At 35.6% G+C, this 22,464-nt stretch overlaps 1 protein-coding gene across 1 annotated transcript; it reads left to right on the top strand.

The window, feature by feature from the left end:
* The first annotated feature begins 5,483 nt into the window (after positions 1-5,483).
* On the top strand, positions 5,484-21,205 carry LOC123529831 (sulfoquinovosidase-like). The gene is made up of 10 exons (XM_045310377.2): positions 5,484-5,634; positions 7,224-7,328; positions 7,740-7,922; positions 12,620-12,812; positions 15,081-15,424; positions 16,531-16,672; positions 17,203-17,421; positions 17,803-18,021; positions 19,934-20,191; positions 20,469-21,205. Exons 1-10 carry the CDS (start codon positions 5,608-5,610, stop codon positions 21,059-21,061), a joined length of 2,283 nt encoding a protein of 760 aa, XP_045166312.2. The 5' UTR covers positions 5,484-5,607; the 3' UTR covers positions 21,062-21,205.
* The last annotated feature ends 1,259 nt before the right edge of the window (positions 21,206-22,464 follow it).

Raw genomic sequence — 22,464 nt, 5'->3', positions numbered from 1 at the left:
ACAGAGTAACCTCCCTTATCAATAAATCGGATCAACATTTTTGACGAAATTGTAAATTAAAAAACAGGCACGTGTCTAGGTGGGGGGCCAGGGGGCCCGGGCCCCCCCAGCTGGCTGGCTAGTTACAATTTTTATTACTATGGGCCCCTCAATTAACAAATTTATACACCAGCGCAACTGGCTTGATTTGACAGCCATAAAACCGTGTCTGGTAGTGGAAATTAGCCTCAGGCATGTCACAGGTAAAAGTTTATCTGTGCATGCTTCATTGATCGCTTGATCGGTACTTCATTGGGTAGTGGAGAAACTATTGTGTTTTTTACTCTTTGGAAGTGTTATAAAATGATCAGAACATTGTTGGTTTTGTTAAGTAAATCTTAAAATGAATCTGAAAATTGAAACATTATGATGGTTGTATTTTGTTTTTACATTAAGGCAAATTCCCCAAATTTATTAAATTGATAGATATTTATCCTATCTTTTTATTTTACAACAATTATGAATTTGAAACTACTGTATCAATTTTACTCTTTTGGGTCCCATAACCTTACTTAAAAACTCTCATAGTTTTAAAAGTAGTTTCTCAGTAAATCTTACAAAACGCATCTAAAACTCGTTACTTATGAGGGGTTTTATACATAAAAATATCATTTAATATGTGCTGTGATGTTATAGTTTGTACAGTCAAAGAAGTATAAAATACACATCTATTTATTTTTATAGATCTCTGGTACAGTTAAGAGTTCATTGTCATTTGAAATCTATGATGTAAATAGTAATTGTCATAATACTTCGTTTGTTTTGTTGGAAATCTAAAAACATTTGGCCATTTTGCAAATAGGATACCCTTAATAATTAGACTAGCCACTAGACTGATAATTACGATATTTCTATGATTTTTTTTCTTTTTTATGTTCACAGAGACAAAAGCCAGTCTATTCTAGAGATTTTCTAAGAGAACTGATGTTAAAATTGTAATATTGGACATAGTATATAGACTGGCTCAGTTCACTACATAAAATCATAAAAATGTGATTTTTTTTTTTCATAGTCTAGGAGCTAGTCTACTTAATAATCATCTTAAAACTTCAACATTTTTTTTTCAACTTGGTATCATAAAGAAAAATAAGTCCATACACTGTGACTGTACAATCATACATACATTGATGAAATGATTAAAAAGTAGACTTTTCCTTAAATATATGATACATTCATGCATCCTTAAAGGTGTTTCAGGTAGCAGGAAAATGCATCTATTCATGTGCCATATTAAAAGAAATTCGCAATAGGGAGGGGATACCCCTCCCGAACCCACCCCAGGTTGGCCCCCCCAGCAAACAAATCCTGCACACGGGCCTGAAAAATATGTTCTGCTCTACAAATAAGGAGAGGAAAGACAGATAGCATTGTTTTAAATCACATAATAAGTTGCATTACATACATTTTTTATGTTTTCTTTTTGCCATTTTTTGTTTATTCACTAAAATGTATTGTGCAATATCGTTGATCCTTTTACAAACTATTCACTGTGTTCAGTTTATCACTCCGAAACTATTCATTATCATTTTTACAGGGTCCGAGATGAAAGGGTATCCCATATACTCGACGCCGCCTTCAGGGCGGCGTCGAAAAAATCAGGACATTTTCTTCATCATCTCGGTGTTTTTAGGTTCTTCAGCACTACGTACGCACCATGTCGAGTTGAAGACATGTATACCCCAGTGCTGCCATGCCTACCAAGCGACTAACTGGCGATCATAAACATATGAGGAGTGCTCAAAGATGCGAAGACTGGCACTACAAATTAGTTCCAATTACTCCAGCCCGTCTTGACGAGTTGGTAATACGAAAGAAATTTTTCTATAAAACGATGAACAAGATCGAGGCATACACACACTAAATAGGAAAATGGCGCGAAAAAAAATGGTAGTCGCATAATAGTCCTCAGTTTTTTCGCTCTGTAGAACTATTTTCCTTATTTTCTATGCAACTTTTTTTTTGCTAAAACCACATGACAGATCTATGCTTGACATGTAGGTAGCATTTTCATAATGAAATAACAACATGACAGAATATTTCGTGGAAACTTAGATCATACACCACCAATACAATTTGGGGTCTCATTTTTAGCTGATTTTGCAGTTTGTGTGTTTGACTGAAAATAGTTTTCTTGCATCAAAATGACCCCCACTTTTCTTTTGATTTTTATTCAGCACTGACAATATTCTTCAAGAAAATGTAAGTTACAATTTTGTGGCTCTCCACAAAACTTGCAGGTTTGACTTAAAAGACGACGTCTCAAGAACATGCAGCTTTGAATAATGCATATTATATAGACCATTGAAAACAACGAACCAGTGCTTGACATGACGATCCCTATAACATCATTTCATTTTTCTAGGTTATCCCTGCGCTATTTTCCCGTTAATAATTTAGATAGTCTTAAATGTATTTAAATATATGATTTTAGTGTTCAAGTAATTGTTCAAGGCTATCCAATATGCTCTGAGCTCTGGAACATTTGAAATCATTCTGTCTCTCATTCTACCACCTTTGTCAGTTATGCGCCTATTCTACTCGGTGCATGTGTGATTTTTGCTTCAGGTCAAAGTGAAATAACTAACAGGGCCTTTGATTGGTTGAAAAAGTATATGGTATTCCGAGACAAATATTTAAGATGTAAAGTGGTCTCTCATTGGTGAAATATCTGTTGAATGTGTTTGAAAACTGTTTTATTTCTTAAATTGAAGTTCTAAGCCATGATTAATGGAGGAAAAAATATTTGAAGGTGTATTTTGTTTGAAAATTTTGCTTGTTTTAGTGGTTTGGTATTTTCATGAAATGTAAACAAAAATTAACTGCCGGACTGAGGGTTACTGACTTGCGGGTGAAAAAAGTGCACAAAAATGATGGTCAACATGTATATTTCTGGCTGTTTTCTTTTAGGTCTTGAATAGTTCTTTCACCCTGGGTAGGTGGCATCAAAAGTTTAAATGTTAGGAAAGGGCTATAACCCAAAACATTACAATGTAAGTCTATGGGAAAACAGTTAGTTCCCTTCGACCCAGTTGTACCAACAATGTGAACAGTTATATTTCTTCTGTATGTTCTTAGAAGCCAGTTTTCATGGGTTGCATTACGTTTCCACTTTTTTTAGCTCACCTGAGCACGAAGTGCTCAAGTTGAGGTATTGTGACTGGTCATTGTCCGGCGTCCGTCAGCGTCCGTCGTCAGTCGTGCATCGTCCGTCAACATTTGCCTCATGAACACTCTAGAGGCCACACTTGCGACCCAACCTTTATGAAACTTGGTCAGAATGTTTGTCTTGATGATCTCTAGGTCAAGTTCGAAACTGGGTCATGTAGGGTCAGAAACTAGGTCAGTAGGTCAGATCATAGGAAAAGCTTGTGAACACTCTAGAGGCCACAGTAGTGAAGCTTGGTCAGAATGTTTGCCATGATGATCTTTAGGTCAAGTTTGAATCTGGGTCATGTGGGGTCAAAAACTAGATCACACGGTCAAATCAAAGGAAAAGCTTGTGAACACTCTAAAGGGCACAGTTGTGACTCAATCTTTATGAAACTTGGTCAGAATGTAGTCTTGATGATCTCTAGATCAAATTCGAAACTGGGCCATGTGGGGCCAAAAACTAGGTCACTAGGCCAGATCAAAGGAAAATCTCGTTAACACTCTAGAGTCCAAAGTTTAAGTTTGAAACTCTTGAGAATTAGTCAGAATGTTTGTCTTGATGACCTTTAGGTCAAGTTCGAATCAGGGTCATGCGGGGTCAAAAACTAGGTCATCCGGTCAAATCAAAGGAAAAGCTTGATAACACTCCATCGGCCACCTTTATGACCTTATCTTCATGAAACTTGGATCTTGATAATCTTTAGCATAAGTTCGAATCTGGACCATCTCGGGTCAAAACCTAGGTCACCTGTTAAAATCAAAAAAAAAACCTTGTGCATGCAATAGGTGCTGCATGTTTCATTTGATGTGCATGAAACTTGGTCAGATTGTTTGTCTGCATAAAAAATCTCAGATGAGTTTTTATCTGAGTCATGTGGGATCAAAAACTAGGTCACCAGGTCAAATCAAAGAATAAGCTTGTTTCCACCCTAGGGGCACATTTTTGATTCTATCTCCATAAAACTTGGTCAGAATGTTTGTTACCATGAAGCCGTGAACTGTATTAAATCTGGGTTATGTGGGGTTAAAAGCTAGGTCACTGTTCAAATCAAAGGAAAAGCTTATATACTAGAGGCCACTTTTTTGCTCCAACCTTCCCGAAACTTTGTCAGAATGTTTGTTTTCATGAAATTTTGGACAAGTTCTAATCTAGGTCATGTGGGGTAAAAATCTAGGTCACTAGGTCAAATCAAAGAAAATGCTTGTTTACACTAAGAGGCCACGTTTTTTTGGTCCAATATTAATCGAAACTGGTCAGAATATTTGTCTCCATGAAATCACTAGGTAAAATGTTTACACTGTTATGGTGTGTTACTCATGTGAGCGACCTAGGGCCGTCTTGGCCCTCTTGTTTACTGTTGAAACAAACCTGACTTCTTTCATTGGAGAAACCGTAGTTTTTTTAGTAGAGCATGTTACTACTGGTGATGTCAGTGTTGCGACAAACACTTTACGTGTATCTTGAGTGGTCTCATAGCATAACTATCTTAATTAATTTTACACAGACACGGAGTTGGTTATTGTGCAGAATAATTCGCCATTATGTGCGCCCTAATGGAACTATTCCGCAAGACGACCTGCCTTTTGGCGTCATACATGTGCCAATAAAAAGTTCTGTCGTATTAATCTAAATTTTACAATAAAAAATTATATCAGAATCAAAATAATATATAGCAAAACCGTATTTGAACACTATTTATACATATACGTAGTACGAACAGCCCATCGTATATAAATAGTGTTTTTCTAAACATTGTTATATTTTATCACATGTTTGACGTCGCGGGAGTGTAATAAAGCCATTAAATAAAAATGATAATACACTAGTGTAATAAAGCTTTGACGTCGACGTCATTTATAGCGTTGGAGACGTTGGTCAAATTGACTTGTTTATATAGTAAAAGAAAGTAGAATGTTTGAGTTTTCGACAGGAAAAGCTAACATGTGATAAAAAGAATATTACATTTGTGACTTTCCACATTGAATTTATTAAACTCGTTAAATGAAATTGATAAAATGCTCGGCAGAGCCTCGCATTTTATTATTTTATTCAACTCGTTTAATAAATTCAATATCAAAAGACACTCATGTAATATCCTCTATAAATACTAAACTAGTGTAATACCAAAATTATGTATTGCTTTATTTCACTCCCGCGATGTCAAACATTCGATAATATGACGTAAGCATACATTAAATTTTCCCTTTGGATTTTTAAATACTGTCCTTTCAAAGGGTTGTAATATGATTTTATTTTAAAGCTTCATATCAGTTGGTAAAGATATCATGTCGTTTTTCATTTGCAGTACTGTCCAGTGTGTCAATATTACATTTTGATAAGATATGTTCAATTTTACAAAACTTGCAAGTTTATCTTAATTTTATCGACATTTTAAAAATTTTAGGCACAAGCTAAAAATGGAGAGAGTAGGTTACAAACTTGTTGTAAGTAGATTTTTACTCTGCTCGTTTATGGAATCACAATTTTTTTATTGTTATATATGTACTGAACGAAACAGCTAACCTGACATTTCCTCTTTAGCAAGTATCCTAACCTTTAGCCTGCTCAGTGCAGCTGGACTAGTCCATTTTAGAAATTTAGCAGGCTAAACTCATCGAAAGTTAAGGATACACGTAGGCCAATATGATGTTAAGAACGTACCAACATTTCAAAAATATATAAACACGCAAATATATTATTTTATTTATCTTTCTACCTCATCATTCTTTTTTTTTAAATCCGAAAATTACATATAAAAGTTGCCTTTAGAAAACGGGTGCATACCATTTATTAGAATACATAGGTGTAGATTTTGATTTGTTTACTCGAAAATGACAAATTTATTTTAAAAAATACAGTTTTTCGATAACACATGATTTGTTTTCGTTGTCGTTTTCTTCCTCACTACATGTTTCACAAGTTTTCAAATTATAGATATGTAGTGTATTTTTGTGATTTTTCAAAATGAAATATAGCCGTAAAATGTGTCACTTTGTTAGATGGAAAATTGAAATTTAATGAAAGTTTAAAACTGAATCAGCGACGCACTGTTCTAAACGAACGTTACTTTTCAAAATAGTATTCTCAAAATTTTTTAAGATATGTAAAAAATAAGAAATGTTTTTTCTTGCTTTATTCAGTATATGTATATATACAAGTGTTGTTTATGCTGATTTTATTATTTAAAATCGTTGTTTCGACGAATATCTGTCAGACATATCAGCTCATACATTTTTGTACGTGGAATCATACATTACATTACCATGATTACACAACGTATGTTCTTTGCTGACTTATAGGCCCATTGGGCCGGGTGTGTATAATTGTAAAATATTGTATGTAATTATGTTTATATGCTCACACAGGTCACGTTAATAAACAAACATCTTATCTTTTCTATCTTATCTTACACATATTATACATATATAAAAATAGATAAGTATTTTAGATGAGTTTAACGTCAAACAGACACAATTATAGTTCATGCGGTAACATTCCAGCTTTTGATGGTACGTGGCGGTAAACCCCTAGGTACCTCTCCCGTCATTATTTCAAAAAAAAAAAACGAGCGGCCATCTGTGAGAACCACCGGTCTTCCGTAAACCGTCTAAATGGCTTCCTTGTAGTAAGAATTTGACAACTCAAGCAAGGTTTCGAACCGTCGTCTGGTTCGATACAGCTCTGATGTATGACATTGAACAATGTAGAAATAATAATGATAATGATAATGATAATCAATAAAGTTGCATAAGTTCAAGCCCTCGCTTTTCTAACTAGTACTGGCCTCTTCTTTAGGTGGGAGACACTCAAGACCATCTCAGATATTTCCAGTGCCTGCATGGGCACTCTAACCTCGGACATCTTTAATGACAGTCAAGCGTGTAACCATGGCACTAGCCCACTGGGCCACCTAAATGTGTGTATAAATATTATATATATAAAAGTTGGGTAAAATCTAAGACATTTTGAATGTACTTTGTTAGTTGTTTTATTTCCATGTGATATGTATTTACATTCTAAACTGCAATTTCAGAGTTTACTTTATGTGTGTACATCGTTGGTGTGCGCAGGAAAGAATTATTCCCTGAAGTACGACTTAACAACCCATAATCTAAATGTTTCACTTGGTTCAACACTGGTTAGTAAACTTTTTTCAGCATTGATAAAATTAAAATCATAACATAGCAGCCAAATTTATTTAGCACACTGCACTAGAACCAATGGTTAATAAACATCAACTTTTTCTTCTATCAATTTCCTTTCATTAGCCATGTATGTATCTTCACCTAACTTTATCCGGGACTATTATATACGCTTTGTTTTCGAAAGGTTCCACTCAATTGCAAAAATGGGCCATGCACCAGATGCAAACATTTGAAAAACTGTTTCAAGTTCTTCGTTGGTATAGCCGCCTTTATCTCGGTCAGTGTGGTCTTCATTAACAATCTTCATTATCAACATGCCAATACACATGTAATATCAACTTAAATTAAGGTGTACAAAATGACAACAAATAATTTTAATCTGTATGTATGACATATCCTTGCAGATTCTTCAACATTCGCCTTCTTCTCCGATGTTTTTCGTTGGCGCCGGGAAAGTTGATTTTAAAGAGTTTAGAGGAAATTTCTTCGTCAATAACTACGTTGAAGACAGAATGCCGATGTCCAATTTTACTGTGAACACATCAACGGAAGCAGATGTAATACAGTTTAAATTCGGAACTTCTTCAGTAAGTGCAGTTATCAAAATACATATTACGGTAGTTCAAGCCTGACCTTCCCATCTTCAGGTTGCATCTATGGAAATCTATTTTGTTTGTAGTTTTTAAACAGTATTTCAGATATAAAACAGCGGACAGTTAAATCTAACTAGTGTTCCTGGATTCTGAACTACATTTATAATAACAGCATGATCCCTGCAAGTGACTATAAACTTCCCGACATGAATCAGAGGCGAAGGATGAATGATTTCAGACACAATGTCTTTTACCAGTCGTCATGGAGAACATGCACCACTCACCTAAGAATCAAACTCACAACCTTGCGTTTCCTACACTCTGCGCTTTCCTTTTGAGCTAATCGGGCAGACAGGAAAGTTATAGTAAAGTTAAAATACACAAGGAAAGTTAAAACACACTAGGAAAGTTAAAATATATTTACACTTACAAATAATACTGCAATAGAGAAATTAAAGTACATGAAAGGTAAATAATCTATGGTGTCTCTTGACAAAAGATTCGTAATTTGAAAAACACGCAGGAATGCACGCGCTAACATTCAGCTAACCTGTAACGAAACCTATCAAATATATATAACTATAACTGAACTGCAGCTAGACGAGCAGGGATAATCCTCTCAACGGAAGAGCGGTTTGATTATATACGTATGGAAGGCCGGTGTGCGCCATGCTAAATGCCAAATGCTAAATGAAAAATAGTGCAAAATGATATTTGCTAGATGCTTATTGTCAAATATTGACTGCTGAATGGTAATTGGCAAACGATCTAGGTGCTAATTGTTACTTACAAAATGCAAAACCAATAAAATGCTTATTGCTAAGTGCTGTTTTCAAATAAAGGTCTGATGACACCATCATTTCAATAGTCATTGGCCTTTGTAACATAACTTTGTCCCTGTTTAAAACGTTTCCTAAACAATTTATAGTAAACAGTTTCAGCCCCTGTTCCTATGACAGGTATAACATGTTATTGCTTCGAATCAGACTGAGAGAACATTGCATGTTTTCACATAACTGAAATATTCTAATATAGATCTAAAATTCAAAGAAGAAGAAGAATATTTTATTAGACTCTAAACTTTACAGTTTTTGGTCTATAACAATATGCAATCATATATACAAATATAAATATATATAAAGGTCAATCTAAGATTAATTATCTATATACATGAACCTAGTTTATTAATGACGAGATTGACGGTAGAACCGCTCGCGCCCCCCCCCCCCCCCCCCCCCTTCCAGTCACCCCTACTCCACCCTCAGCCCAGCACCACACGTGTCACAACCATTTCACTTTATTTGAAACAGTTGAGAAGTCAATAATCAGTCACGTCTGAGTTGCGCAAAAGTCATAAACTCACTAGTTTGCATCTAAACTCCATGGCACCCTTCTTTAAAATACTAAAACATACAGCTCCCTTTTTCTTAAACCAATAAAAATCGTTAGGCAGTCCTCATTGTCTGATTGTCTCAGTGCAAGCTTGTTGACGTTGTCAGTCCATATTATTACACCTTTACTCACAAAGACATTAAACAGCATCATTTTAAACAACACATTTCCTAAAATGTTTTAAAATGCCGAGGTCATTCCTACTCTGTTTTAAAACAGGGGCCTAAAAGAAATTAATGTAACTACAGACCCATTTCTGTACTCTCACTAGTCTCTTATTATCGAACGTCAGTATTACCTTGACAGTAGAGAGTTTGAGATTCTCCTTCGACGTCTCTTGCGAATTTAACGTATGAAGTTGAAGTTCGATTAAAATTCCTTGAGATTTCAAACATTAGAATGAACATTACTTCTTTTAATCCGCCCATTCAATTTATCCGTAATTATGATCGTTTTTTTTCGTGCATTTTGATACCAATTGTCCTAATGGGAAGGAATTTTACAAGAGGTTTTAAAAATGAAAAAATGAAAATTAAACAAAAAACATTCAATTAATATAATCATCGCATGGATAACAGAGCGATTACCAAAAAAAAAAAAAATTAGTAATAATAAAAAAAAAAACGATAAAACAATGTGAACAATGAAAAAACTCGTTAGTGTTGCTCCAAACATTTAGGTTTTAGGCCTGTATAAAATTATGTCAGTCCATTGCGGATATCGTTTCTTTAGATTTTTTTTGCTATTGTGTGTTTGTTTAATTTGTAATTTATGCAGCATTTTGTTTACTTTTACACTTATAGGTTACATTCTACCAATTCAATTCCTTATTTATTGCATATTAATAACAAAACATTCAGACCTCATTTTCAGCACTTTAAAGCATTTCAATGATATGAAAACCATATATGGTCATTTAGTATAACATGTCTTCTTATCAAAAATAGAAAAATATTGACATGTTATGTTGTATATAAGAAAAATAATCTGTTCTGAGAAACATCACCCTCTAAAAATGCCCCCATGAAAACAGCCGTTTAGCAGTTACGCGTAGGTAGACATTTTTCGCAAAGAATAAAACTTATTCCAAGAAATTTACAATGAAAATGGTCTAGATCTATTCTCAATACTATAAGCAATAAACATAAGCCAAAAATTTAACTGTCACCTCCTCATGTCACTCATTATACCAGATTGCATCCATAGCATGGAACTACATTTTGGACTACTTCACATGTAACACTGAGTAGTCACTTCCGGTTTGGTGTAATCCGTCCTTAAACTGACCTGTTAGATATTGGCATGTAGTTTAACAGACTGAAATGAAATGAAAGTTATAATTAACGTCGTAATGGAAAGAATCGCGTGACGTCCATGGCGTCCACGCGCACGTTGCGACAACAAGTTGACCTCATTTTCGCGGAAAATATTAATGCGCGTCAGTTTGATTTGTTTATTGCGTTTTCGGAGAATTTTTTTTCCGTATTTTTTCCTGTCTTTCGTGACAGAACGATAATTTAGATATAAATTAATCATTTGATAGTGGATATGTAATAAAAAGGTTATCAGCTTTGTATGTGGATATATGCACTCGTTCTTTCGCGGACAATATTGCGCTACTTTAATGATCATATCAACGTGATAATGACACTCTGTATGACTCTGTATAATGTCAAACTCTCAGACAGCACAATATGATTTTAATATACTATTTTGTAAGTAAAGCATCTGCGGACCCAGGGATTTTGGTAAGAGGGATACCAACATTAAAGAGGGGGTCACCCATTTCAGGTGTGTGTGTGGGGGGGGGGGGGGGGTAGGGGTAGAGTAGGGTCACACCGAGTTTCAAGACCGACTTTCTTTGTAAAATGTAAGAATCAAAGGGGGAATTAACTCACAATGTCCCTCTGCCAGGCTCTGGTTCCGTGCATTTAAAGAATGGAGTTATCCCAGGAAACGTCTCTCATTATGATACCATAGATCTGAAATTGTCTGATACTTCAGAAGAATTTTCCATCTTACTGGTACAATTTTATGTTTATAATTAAAACGCAATTGTCGTAATCAGTGTCCGACAGAAACAGATTGATTTTATTTGGATGTGAAAATAAAATGTTCCACCAAATGATAATCGCGCGTAATTTTTATTTTTCAAGTAAAATGACTGTCATGACATGTGCCAGATTTTAGTCTTTGATGCCGAGTATGTGGACAGAGTAGATGTAAAAAGAATGAAGTTTCGACTTTCGTGATATCACATCTTCGGACGTTCAAAACTTCACTTCATACGACAAAAAGGCCCATCTGGTTTAATCGATACCGCCTGGGGACACAAATATGCCGTAGAAGTTAAAGTTTGAACAAAATCTCAAAGTTTCTCAAAATCAGTTGATAACTTCATACTTCCAGGTTCAATTCAATGTATTTAGTTAAAATCATTAGCCATACAAAACTTCATTATTCTTATACCTATTGATAGTGTTTCGCATCAAATTTAATCTAATTATATATATGGATAATCAAATAACTTAATGAGCAGAAATCCTGAAACTAAGCTTTTTATTTCGCATAGTAATAAAGAGAAGTGATATTACATGGAAAACTTTAGTAGCAACGTGTGATATAAATAAAATACACGCATATTGGTGACGTTTTACCCAAAATCTATATGAGAGACGTTGAAGGGGAAGGCGAAGTTTGAAATCTCAAACTCTCTATTAAATCCTACATGTAAGACTGCATTTAGCAGAATTATAGATGACCGGATTGTGGCAATAGACAACAACTTTGGCTCAATTTTCCTAGGTCCCTCAAAAGCTTTTGCCTTGGATCATACAATGTTGATAATTTGATACGTACAATTTTGATGCTTCAATTCTCCTATTTAGATAATAGAACTAAGAACCATTACATGTCCGGTATATATTCAGAGCCGTATTGAATGGCCTACCTCATCACGTCAAATCTTCTATGTCTTATAACCACTTTAAACCCACATGATGCTGGACACGATTGAATCTGCCTTTGCGACATTTGTAGATCGTGATCAGCCCGCACATCCGTGCAGTCCGATGATGATCTGCAATGTTTTCCATTCAGTCAGTATCATTTTGGTATGCACCCCTTTTAACAGTAAATGGTACTGTCAAGTATGAAAGATGGACAAGCTCATTAAAGAATTTTACCAAGGTTAGGGTTAAATCCTTATACTTGAGGAGTAATCATACATCCATACTAATACCGTATTTCACTCAACAGTGTCTTGTAGACTTTGCGTTTCGTTTTTACCATATTTACAGGTACAAGTAACACTTGAATCTAAAGACAGCCATCCCTTGGTTGTGACTTTTGCCATAGATCCTACATATGCTAGTAATGACTTTTGGCTTCGTGTAGTAGCAACGCCTGACGAGAGAGTGTACGGACTCGGGGAACAGTTCTCTTACCTCAATTTGAGGGGTCGGACTTACCCTATATGGACAAGAGAGCAAGGTATGCTTGTTTAATGAAATGTACTATGAGGTCCAGTTAGAATTTTTTTATGCCCCCACCACAATTATGGGGGCATATAGCGTTGCTGCTGTTCGTATGTCCGTTCGTACGTTCCGAAATCTTGTGTGTCTAATTCCTCCTACACTATTTGCCGGATTTGCTACAAACTTTCACAGATGAACGAGCTTGATGTGCAGATGGCATTAATAAAAGGAGAAACTTTTGCTGTGACCATTAATACCGCACTTATGACCTTTTCATAGTTTTGCTTTATACAATGTAGAGAAAACCGTGTGTGTCCAATTCTCCAAACAATGTTGAAAGGATATGAGATGAAGGACTTTGATGTGAAGATGATCATAAATAATGGACTTTTTATCTGTGGCTATTTTTTCTATAGAATCATGGTCCTTTCTTAATTTCACAAAATAGACCATAGTGAAGAAATTTGGTGTGTTCAACTCCTTATACACATTTTGAAGGAATGGATTCAAGGTTGCGCATATGCACAACCTTATTGGAATACAATTTGCTTTGTTATTTTAGAAAAAAAGTTCATAAAACGCACGGAACACTTTCAAAATCACTTCTGTATCGAGAGAGCCGCTTTAAACTTAAAAAAGTAATACGTTTATCTTACACTTAGAATTAGCCTGGCTCCCTGGCTGCATGGTTATTTTTTATATAGATACTGGAAACATTTTATAAGAAAATTTTAAGAAAATAGCACAATTTTATCTGATGGCTGAACCATACATACCTACGTTCGGAGCCAGAAGCAATAAAAAATGTCAATGTAGAAACAAGTGGAAAGATTTCCTGCTGTCAGAAGTTATAAAGACCAGAAATTGTTGACAGTAACTTAATTATGGGTGAATAACGTACTTTTTTTATTATACCATTACGCTTTAATGTAAGAAATATTACTCCATTCAACATGATTTACAAGTAGATCTATGAACTATGTATTTCTTAATTCTGAAAGTTATTGTTTTGAGCAAAAATAACTATATTTCCCTTTCATGTATAACATACTTTTAGCTCAACTGGTCACATTCCTTGATGACTATACTGAAATACTTTACTAGAGCTTTCACAAATGTGATTAATGCCTTCACCTGGACTTGCTTGACAACACAGGACCATAATCCAGGAAATTGAAGAGCAATTAACACAAAAACCCTTATCCACAACAAGGTATCAATATTGATCATTGCTGAAAGTTTGAATAAATTATATGTAATAATGAATGAGGAATTCAGGTCACAAACATTTCTCTATATCATATAGAGTGCCAGCTATATTGCAAAAACGGCGTCCATAAATGCGATAAGCCAATCGCTTATCGGTAAAAAGTCACGTGAAATCACCCAGTCCCCATGTGATACACTACTTGTTGCATTCAAATATACTGCGACCTTCTGGAGTTACTTCCCTCTTAATGAAGAAAACTGATATATGTAAATAAGAACAAACATAAGGAAGGGAGCCAGTCTAACTTAGAACTCTGGTAAGTCACTCTTGACCTCGAAAACATTAAAAGCTGGCCAATCAAACTCCGTGACCTTAGAAATAACCTCTGACGTTAAAACTATTCTTTCCTAAACGAGGCGGCTCCCTGGCTGAACGCAATCCGCGGATTACATATTACTAAACCCGAGGATGGAAAAGTGGCGTCGTTGAAGCATGCCAAACATCTTATTTGTCACAAAGGTTAACATACGTCGAATGCACAGTCTGTGAAAACAAACCCTATTGCGACCCTCTCATTAAGGGCAACAAATTTACGCATCGAATGCCCGGATGTCACACCCACGAAATTTAGGTCGTTTGTATTGTACGTTGTTATTTCTGACGAAGACATAAAGGTCGAAACTAGTAAAGATTAAAAGAATGTGTTGTCTTGGTAATTTTAAATCCTTTTGATCCACGGAATTTAGCACAGATACTACTAAATTATAGCCATGAATTATTTGATCAATGACCACTAAGTTTGTTAGACTGTTAGCGCATCAAACCACTGCATTAGGATGTTAAACAGAAAAAAATAAAGCGAATACATGTCAATAAGGCAGAATGCGTCCAATCCTGGGGTTCGACAAACTGATGACCACTATTTAAAACAGACATTGCAACCAAAATTTTACAAAATGATCATTATATATCTATATAGATGTGACCTAGAAAGAACTTTTGCTATGCTTTTTTTTCCCTTGGCTTGCGACTCTATGTAATTCAAGGTTTGTTGTTTCTTGTATTCCTATGCAGGTGTCGGTAGGAACAAGAGTGACATCGTCACGTTCTTTGCTGACACGCTAGCCGGCGGTGCGGGCGGCGATTACCACACTACATACTTTCCGCAGACGACATTCATGAGCAGCAGAAACTTCTATTGTCATTACGGTGGGTATAATTACGCAGAGGTCAACTTGCAACCGTCTAGTTTTCACGAAATTTACGTGAATGGACCAGTTAGTAGCTTTTACTTCAAGAACGCAGCATCTATTAAAGACCTCACAGGATCCTTGGCGAAATATCTGGGACTTCAACCAAAACTTCCGGACTGGGTGTACACAGGTGCAATTCTTGGAGTGCAAGGTGGAACGGATGTGGTAAAGGACTTTTCCATTTTTTCTATCTTTTTGATACATATTTTTGTAAACAAAAATCGTCAATGCCTTGAAAAATAAGGTTTTGAATCCAGGGTAAAGTGAAGTTGGCCGGCTGTAAATTCAAATAACTACCATTTGCGGGTGTTATTGGACAATAGCATGTATCATTTGGCAATAAGCCATTTAGCACTTTGCATTAGCATTAAGTCACAGAGCATTTGGTATGTAACATCAAGCTTTAAGTAACTGGCATTTAGGATTCAGTAATTGACATACATCTAGCATTAAATATTTGGCATTTGGCAATTAGAATGACGCTCTGGCCTTCCAAACTTATGGAAGGCCGGTGCGCCATGCTAATTGTCAATGCTAAAGAAAAAATGATTAATACCAAATGCAAATAACATAATGCTAAATGCCAAATTCTTTGGTAAATGCCACATACCAAATGCTATATGAAATATATGTAATGCTTACAGCTAAATGTTAAATGCCAAATGCTTAATGTCAAATTGCTAAATGATAAATACTTATCGTCAAATTCTTTAAGTAAATGAGTAATTGATTTGTATCTTTAAACTAACAAATTTTATGTTCAATTATGTGGAAACATGTAATGTTCTATCAGTCTGATTCGAACCAGTAACATGTTATACCAGTCATAGGAACATGGGACTGAAACTGTTTAAAATGTTAAGGATTTTTTAATAGGGACAGAGTTATGTTACAAAGGCCAGTGACTATCATCAGCCCTTTATTTGAAAAAAGCACTTAGTAAAATTACATTTTAGCATTTGACATCTATTGATTTTCATGTCACAATTAACAATTAGCATTTATAGTTTGACAATTACTATTCGACAGTCAATATTAATTTTGACAATAAGCATTTAGAAAATGGCATTTTGCACTTACTATTTGTCATTTAGCATTTGGCATTTAGCATGGCGCATTGGTCTTCCGTACATAGTTTACCGATTTTAAAAATTTGGACCCATACGAGAAGTACAGTCAATATTTGTCATTTAGCAAATGGTAATTAGCATGGCGCACCGACCTTCATATTATTTTCACTATATATCTATCGTGTATATCCTCTGTTCAAGATGCTACAACGTTACAATCGAGCCAGAGAAAATAATGTGCCGGTCAGTGGTCTCTGGATTCAAGACTGGGCTGGTGTATTGAAAACCTCGTTTGGTTCCCGTCTATTCTGGGACTGGAAATGGAACCCAACATTATATCCAAGTATACTCAATAAAGTTGTAACATAATGATATAATTATACTAGTAGTATAACTTGCAAGCTTTGACATACCGTGTGCTTACTAAGTGCTACTTGAAAATAAATTATCAGTTTCGCGATATGAAACAAATGTTTAAATAAGCAAGAAAATTTATATATCGTAATCCAAAAAAGAAAAAAGAATTACAAAACATTTAGCTATCAAAGTTTCATAGTGATTTCATTTTAAAACAGATAAACATGATAAAGCAGCTGTCCAGTTAAAGAATATGTATAATTTAACGGTTTGATAAAATACTTCTTTCAATATTGCACATCAACCAGACCCATAAAGGGAGGTAATAAAAAGGAACAGAGTCAATGATACTTCCAACGCTGTAAATAAAATATTCATACCCTTTGCAAATATATGGGTCAATCAGTAACGAAAATAGGGAATAGCAAGAAATTAATATATTTTATGCTTATAACAAAATGTAGTTTTCCCATTATATCCAGAGCCATTTAAGGCAATGAGACATTTTCATTGCAGACTTAAAAACAGTAATCAAAGATTTAACAGCAAACGGCACACGTGTACTTGCCTACATCAACCCAAATTTGAACTCTAAAGGGGAGTTGTTCAAAGAAGCGGCTAATAATAGATACTTCATTAAGAACAGCTCCGGCCTTCCATACCTCACAGATTTTGGGGAATTTTACTGCGGAACAGTTGACTTTACAAACCCAGCGGCACGAGACTGGTACAAAGGTATATTAGTTGTATGTTTGTTCAACTGTAAATTGTTAAAATAATGTTACCTAGGTACTGAAATATTTGCTTCCTTGTTCATTAATGTATTTAAAGCAGACCTTGTAAAGTGATTAAAGCTGTCCAAAAGAAAATATTAAATTGTAAAGTCAATAATTTCAGAACAGAAGTAGATTTATAATTTGAAAGCAACTAAAAGTTGTCAGCTTCAGTACTTTGTTCAAACAATCAGATGGCTCCGTCGTCTGGAGCGACTGGTCTTTCAATCTGGGACCCCGATCAGATCTAACTAAGAATATGTTATAAATAGATAGGACGGTTCAAGTATAATAATGATAAACTAATAATTGATAACAAGAGTAACGTCATTTTTTATCTAAGGGGTTATACAGAAAAATATGATTGATCTTGGCCTCAGCGGTTGGATGGCGGACTTCGGGGAATACCTTCCTGCAGATGGCGCCTTTTTCTATAATAACCAATCGGGAAGAGAGGTACATAACCAATGGCCAACGCTGTGGGCGGAAGTCAACCGTATGGCTATTGATGAACGCAATGTCACTGGTGACGTAGTGTTTTGGATGAGAGCCGGTTCTGCAGGTATTTTATAAGTTGTTGTATATCAGGCATACTTTAAATGATAACTTTACGTTGAAATAACGCAAATATTACTTTACTTGCTTGATAGATATTTGCACATGTGCCAATAACGTGTTATATATAGACACACTTTTGATCTCCAATGGAACGTCCGTGCATCTGGCGTCAACGTCTTAAACAATATAGTAAATGAAAAGGTGAACAAACAGTTCTAGTGCGCCTTCTAGCCACAATTTCACACCAAGTTTCAAAATGGCCCTTGGGCTAAAACCCTCGAGTCATAATAGCACTGTGTCATTATGACCAGAAGGCATATCACAGCCGTTAACCTCTTAATATCAACTGGTGGCTGAATGTGCATGCAGTAGAACTTGTCTTAGCGGTCACCTGTATTAAGCAGCCACTTGCCTCAAGCAGACAGCCAACTCACTTTCCAAATCAACTCTCTGTTTTAACTGAAACCTATCTTACGCACCGCAACCTCACCCTTTGCCTCAAGCAATCAGATTGTGTCACTCTCTCGACAGGCTGCTTAAGGACACGTCACGGCTAAGAGGTTAAAGGTCAGTAATTCAAATCCTTCTTTGTTTCATATAAAAAACGACAACTTCAGGTCGTCTTTACGTATCTTTAGAGAACATCACTTTTTCCTACACCAATTTTTCATGAAAGTTCTATCACAAATTAACGAAAAAATGAAAAGAAAATAGGGGGTTGAATAGTTCCTAGTGAAATGCCAGTCAGTTGTGGTCTGCTACCCTAAAAATGGCTCATATTTGCTCTCCTCCGCGCAATAAACACCTACTTCCGGTTTGGATCTGCAAAACTTGCCATGTGGGTTGTATGAACATGAAAACCGTCTCATTTCATGCAGAGTGTATTCTAGTAGCGAAAAAGTGTGACTAATTAAAGCACTCGTTCTACACGAATTTGCGCAGAAAATGGGAAAATTAGGATCTATTTATTATGGACTTCTTTCGACTACACCACGGAAGCACATTTTCGACCGAATTACTGACCTTATTCCTAAGATATTTTAGCATCATTGCAATACACAATCGATCGGTATTAAAATTGTGTTTACAATGCATGTGCTCATTAAAAATCCTCAGTATCTATGTGAAAATAAGGGATGTGTTTTGTGTGATTGAAACACTGTGAGTTGCTCTTATAAGTGACATATGTCTGAAATTCATACACCTGTCAAAATTTGTCATTAATTTTCACGATCTGTCAAAACTATTTTTATCTCTCTAATCTGCATATGTATTGTTTTTGTAAGTTTCTTGGTAGGATATTGCAGTTGTGTAACTTACTTCACATTCCACATCAATATTTGTGCTTGAAATTGCTTTGTTTAGCTCACTGAAGTCACGTAAGAATTTCTATTGTTTTAGTTTATTGTCTGTAATAAAACCACCAAACCTCGATATTAAGGTTAAGAATTGTTCCTTTATGGTGGGAAAAGGAAACTATTTGAGTGAATCATAACATAACGATTTATGGAAAGAACAGAATATTGTTGTTGTTGTTGTTTTTTGTCATTCACCGGAAATTCAAAAAGTGATACCACCTTAATACAGGTTTGACTGTAATTGTGTGATTGGACTTACCTTACAAATCTGTTCAATTGTGCGATATTGAAGCGTCCATAAATGCCAATTGTAGAAGAGAAAAACATCGGTTTCTAATTTAGAAATTACAGTTATAAACATGCCTCTACCTGGCTTGAATCTGGCTGTGTAAATTTATTAACTACTAGATATTTTCGGGCATGAACAGCCAAGCTCTATAATGCGAACAGCCAAGCTCTATACGATCAAACATCTTTGCGCTGTCTTCACTGTTTAGTTAGAAACAGAAGCCTAAATTCCAAACCTAACACATTTTTCTCTTGATAAATTCATTGTAGGAACTGGAAAGTTCACGACGCTCATGTGGGCTGGGGACCAGAATGTTGATTTCAGTTACGGCGACGGTCTTCCGTCAACAATACCAGCAGCATTAAATATGGGCATGTCAGGAATTGGAATAACCCATTTCGACATTGGGGGATACACGACGGCGGCACAGTTTAAACATGTCGGGAAAGCATTAGTCAGGACAGAGGAACTGTTGCTGAGGTCAGCAGAAGCAGCCATATTTACACCGGTATTTCGCTCGCACGAAGGTAAGTTTTACTTCCAGTTATGCTCTCAGACATCATCAAAGCAAACGTCTTCTTTGCCATTTTTATTTCAATATGATCCTAAACTGTCATCATCACTGATCAGTTTAGTGACGTCATATATAGATTACATAAATCTTTTTAGAAATATAACCATTACCCTAACCATTCCTATTGGCGAATCGAGCAACAAAACGGACAGCAAAGTTGTACCGTGATACATTTTAGTAACTATGTTCGTCTCGTACAATTTGTAAGCCAGAAATATTTCTAACTGCAGGAAACCAGCCCAAAGCGAATGTCCAGTTCTACAGTAGTGACTTTATAGAGCAGAGTTTTGGTCGTCTGGCTCGAATATTTGCACATATTTCAAACTACACGAAGAGTGTTGTTAAGGACAACAGCATTTTTGGAACTCCCGTGCAGCGCCCTCTTTTTATGGAGTTCCCAGCAGACGACATTTCCAAGACTGTGACGTATCAATACATGTTAGGATCTGACCTGCTTGTGGCGCCAGTAATACAACCAAAAGTTACAATTATGAACGTTTATCTGCCTCCTGGTGACTGGAAATTTATTTGGGACACAAAAGATTATGGCGGACAAGCATTTCATAATGTTACAGCCACCATCGGGAAGCCTCCAGCTTTTTACAAAAAGAACTCCTACTATGCATCGGTATTTTCTAAAATCCAGTCAAAATTCCCGCTTCTTCCAGTACCTCATCCGCCTCAAACAACATCAACAACAACAACCCACCCAACCTGCAATTCAGGCGGAACTATCAGCACGTCTTATGTCTCGGCCTCTAGAATTGGACATCATCTGTGTGCCATGTTTTGTTTCATGTCTGTCAAAGTTCTCTTTTTGTAATTACAAAAACAACATTGTATTCTTTCAACGTATTTTGCATTTTGTAGGCCTAAGTGGCAAATATTATTAATCAGCTAGCATTAATTTTATTTACCCGATATGTATGTAGTTTAACATTATTTATTAAAACATCTTAAGACCTTATCCCCTCCTCTTTTAAAAGTGCCAAACCAGAGAGCGTGTCCAATTAGCTTAACATAGAGCTTTTTTGACTTTGGAGCTTTCCTGCCAGATGTGTGATCCTTATATATCTGGTCGTCATAAAAACACACACCCTGTCACCATGTTCACTTCCCATCGGACAAATGACTTAGAATTTGCTCTCCTAAAAATCGGGCACAGGAACTGATCGTTTAACAGCTATAATTTTAGACGCTTCTCATTTGCTTTCCGGTGGAAATACTCGCAGAAATCAACCAAATTATAAGCCCATCAATGATGCTTATGTTCTTTAAACTTTAAAAGAGCAACCCACAAAATTCTTATTAATAAAACTTTTCGTAAGTAAGGAAGGTATATTTCTTGTAAATATTCCAAAATAAAAAGTAAAACAAAGCGAGCTGATGTATTTCACTAGGACTCATTTCTCTACTCTATAGTTGAACATTACACTGCTGCATAAGTCACTCATTACCATAAAATTAACTGATCCAAAAATATATTGGCTCATTTGACGGAAAAGTACTTGTTTTGTTTCAAGATATGAATATTCTGATAACATTCATCGGCCCGTACGAGAGTCCTGAAAAAGTTCTGTCATTGGGTTTGGATTTCTCAAGTGCTATGTTTTATCAAAATTATTTTTATTACAAACCTTCAAAGTATTCCCCCTTTACAGAAACACATTTCTGTGATCGCGAAAAGCAGATAAATAGTCTTTTAGTATCTGTTTGAGACACTGGTAAATGGCGCTGCCAAGAGAACTTCTGGACTTATATTTCTTTCCAGAAAGCATTTTAAGTCTTTGAAATAAAAAAAGGTCACAGGGATTCAGGTTTGATGAATAAGGCGGATGGTTTACAACTTCCACCTTTTCAGAAGCCAAAAAAGACTTAAGGACACGTCACGGCTGAGATATTTTAGCAATATTGCAATACACAATTTGTATTAAAATTGTGTTTCCTATACAAGTGCTCATTAGATAAATCCTCAATATCTATATGAAAATAAGGGATGTGTTTTGGTATGATGTCAACATTGTGAGTTGCTCTAATTAGTGACAAATGACTGAAACAATAGGAATTCTTACGTGATTTGGGTAGACAAAACAATAGTATTGTTTTAATTTATGAGTTGTAAGCTACAGTATAGAAGAGCCATTTTAGGAAAATCAAACTCATCAGAGATTGCAGCAAACTTTTAATTAGGTCATGAGTCATCATACATCTGTTAAAATTTGTCAT

Source organism: Mercenaria mercenaria, chromosome 13 (genome assembly GCF_021730395.1).
Source record: "Mercenaria mercenaria strain notata chromosome 13, MADL_Memer_1, whole genome shotgun sequence".
Lineage (NCBI taxonomy): Eukaryota > Metazoa > Mollusca > Bivalvia > Venerida > Veneridae > Mercenaria > Mercenaria mercenaria.
This window is presented reverse-complemented; position numbering and strand designations above follow the sequence as displayed.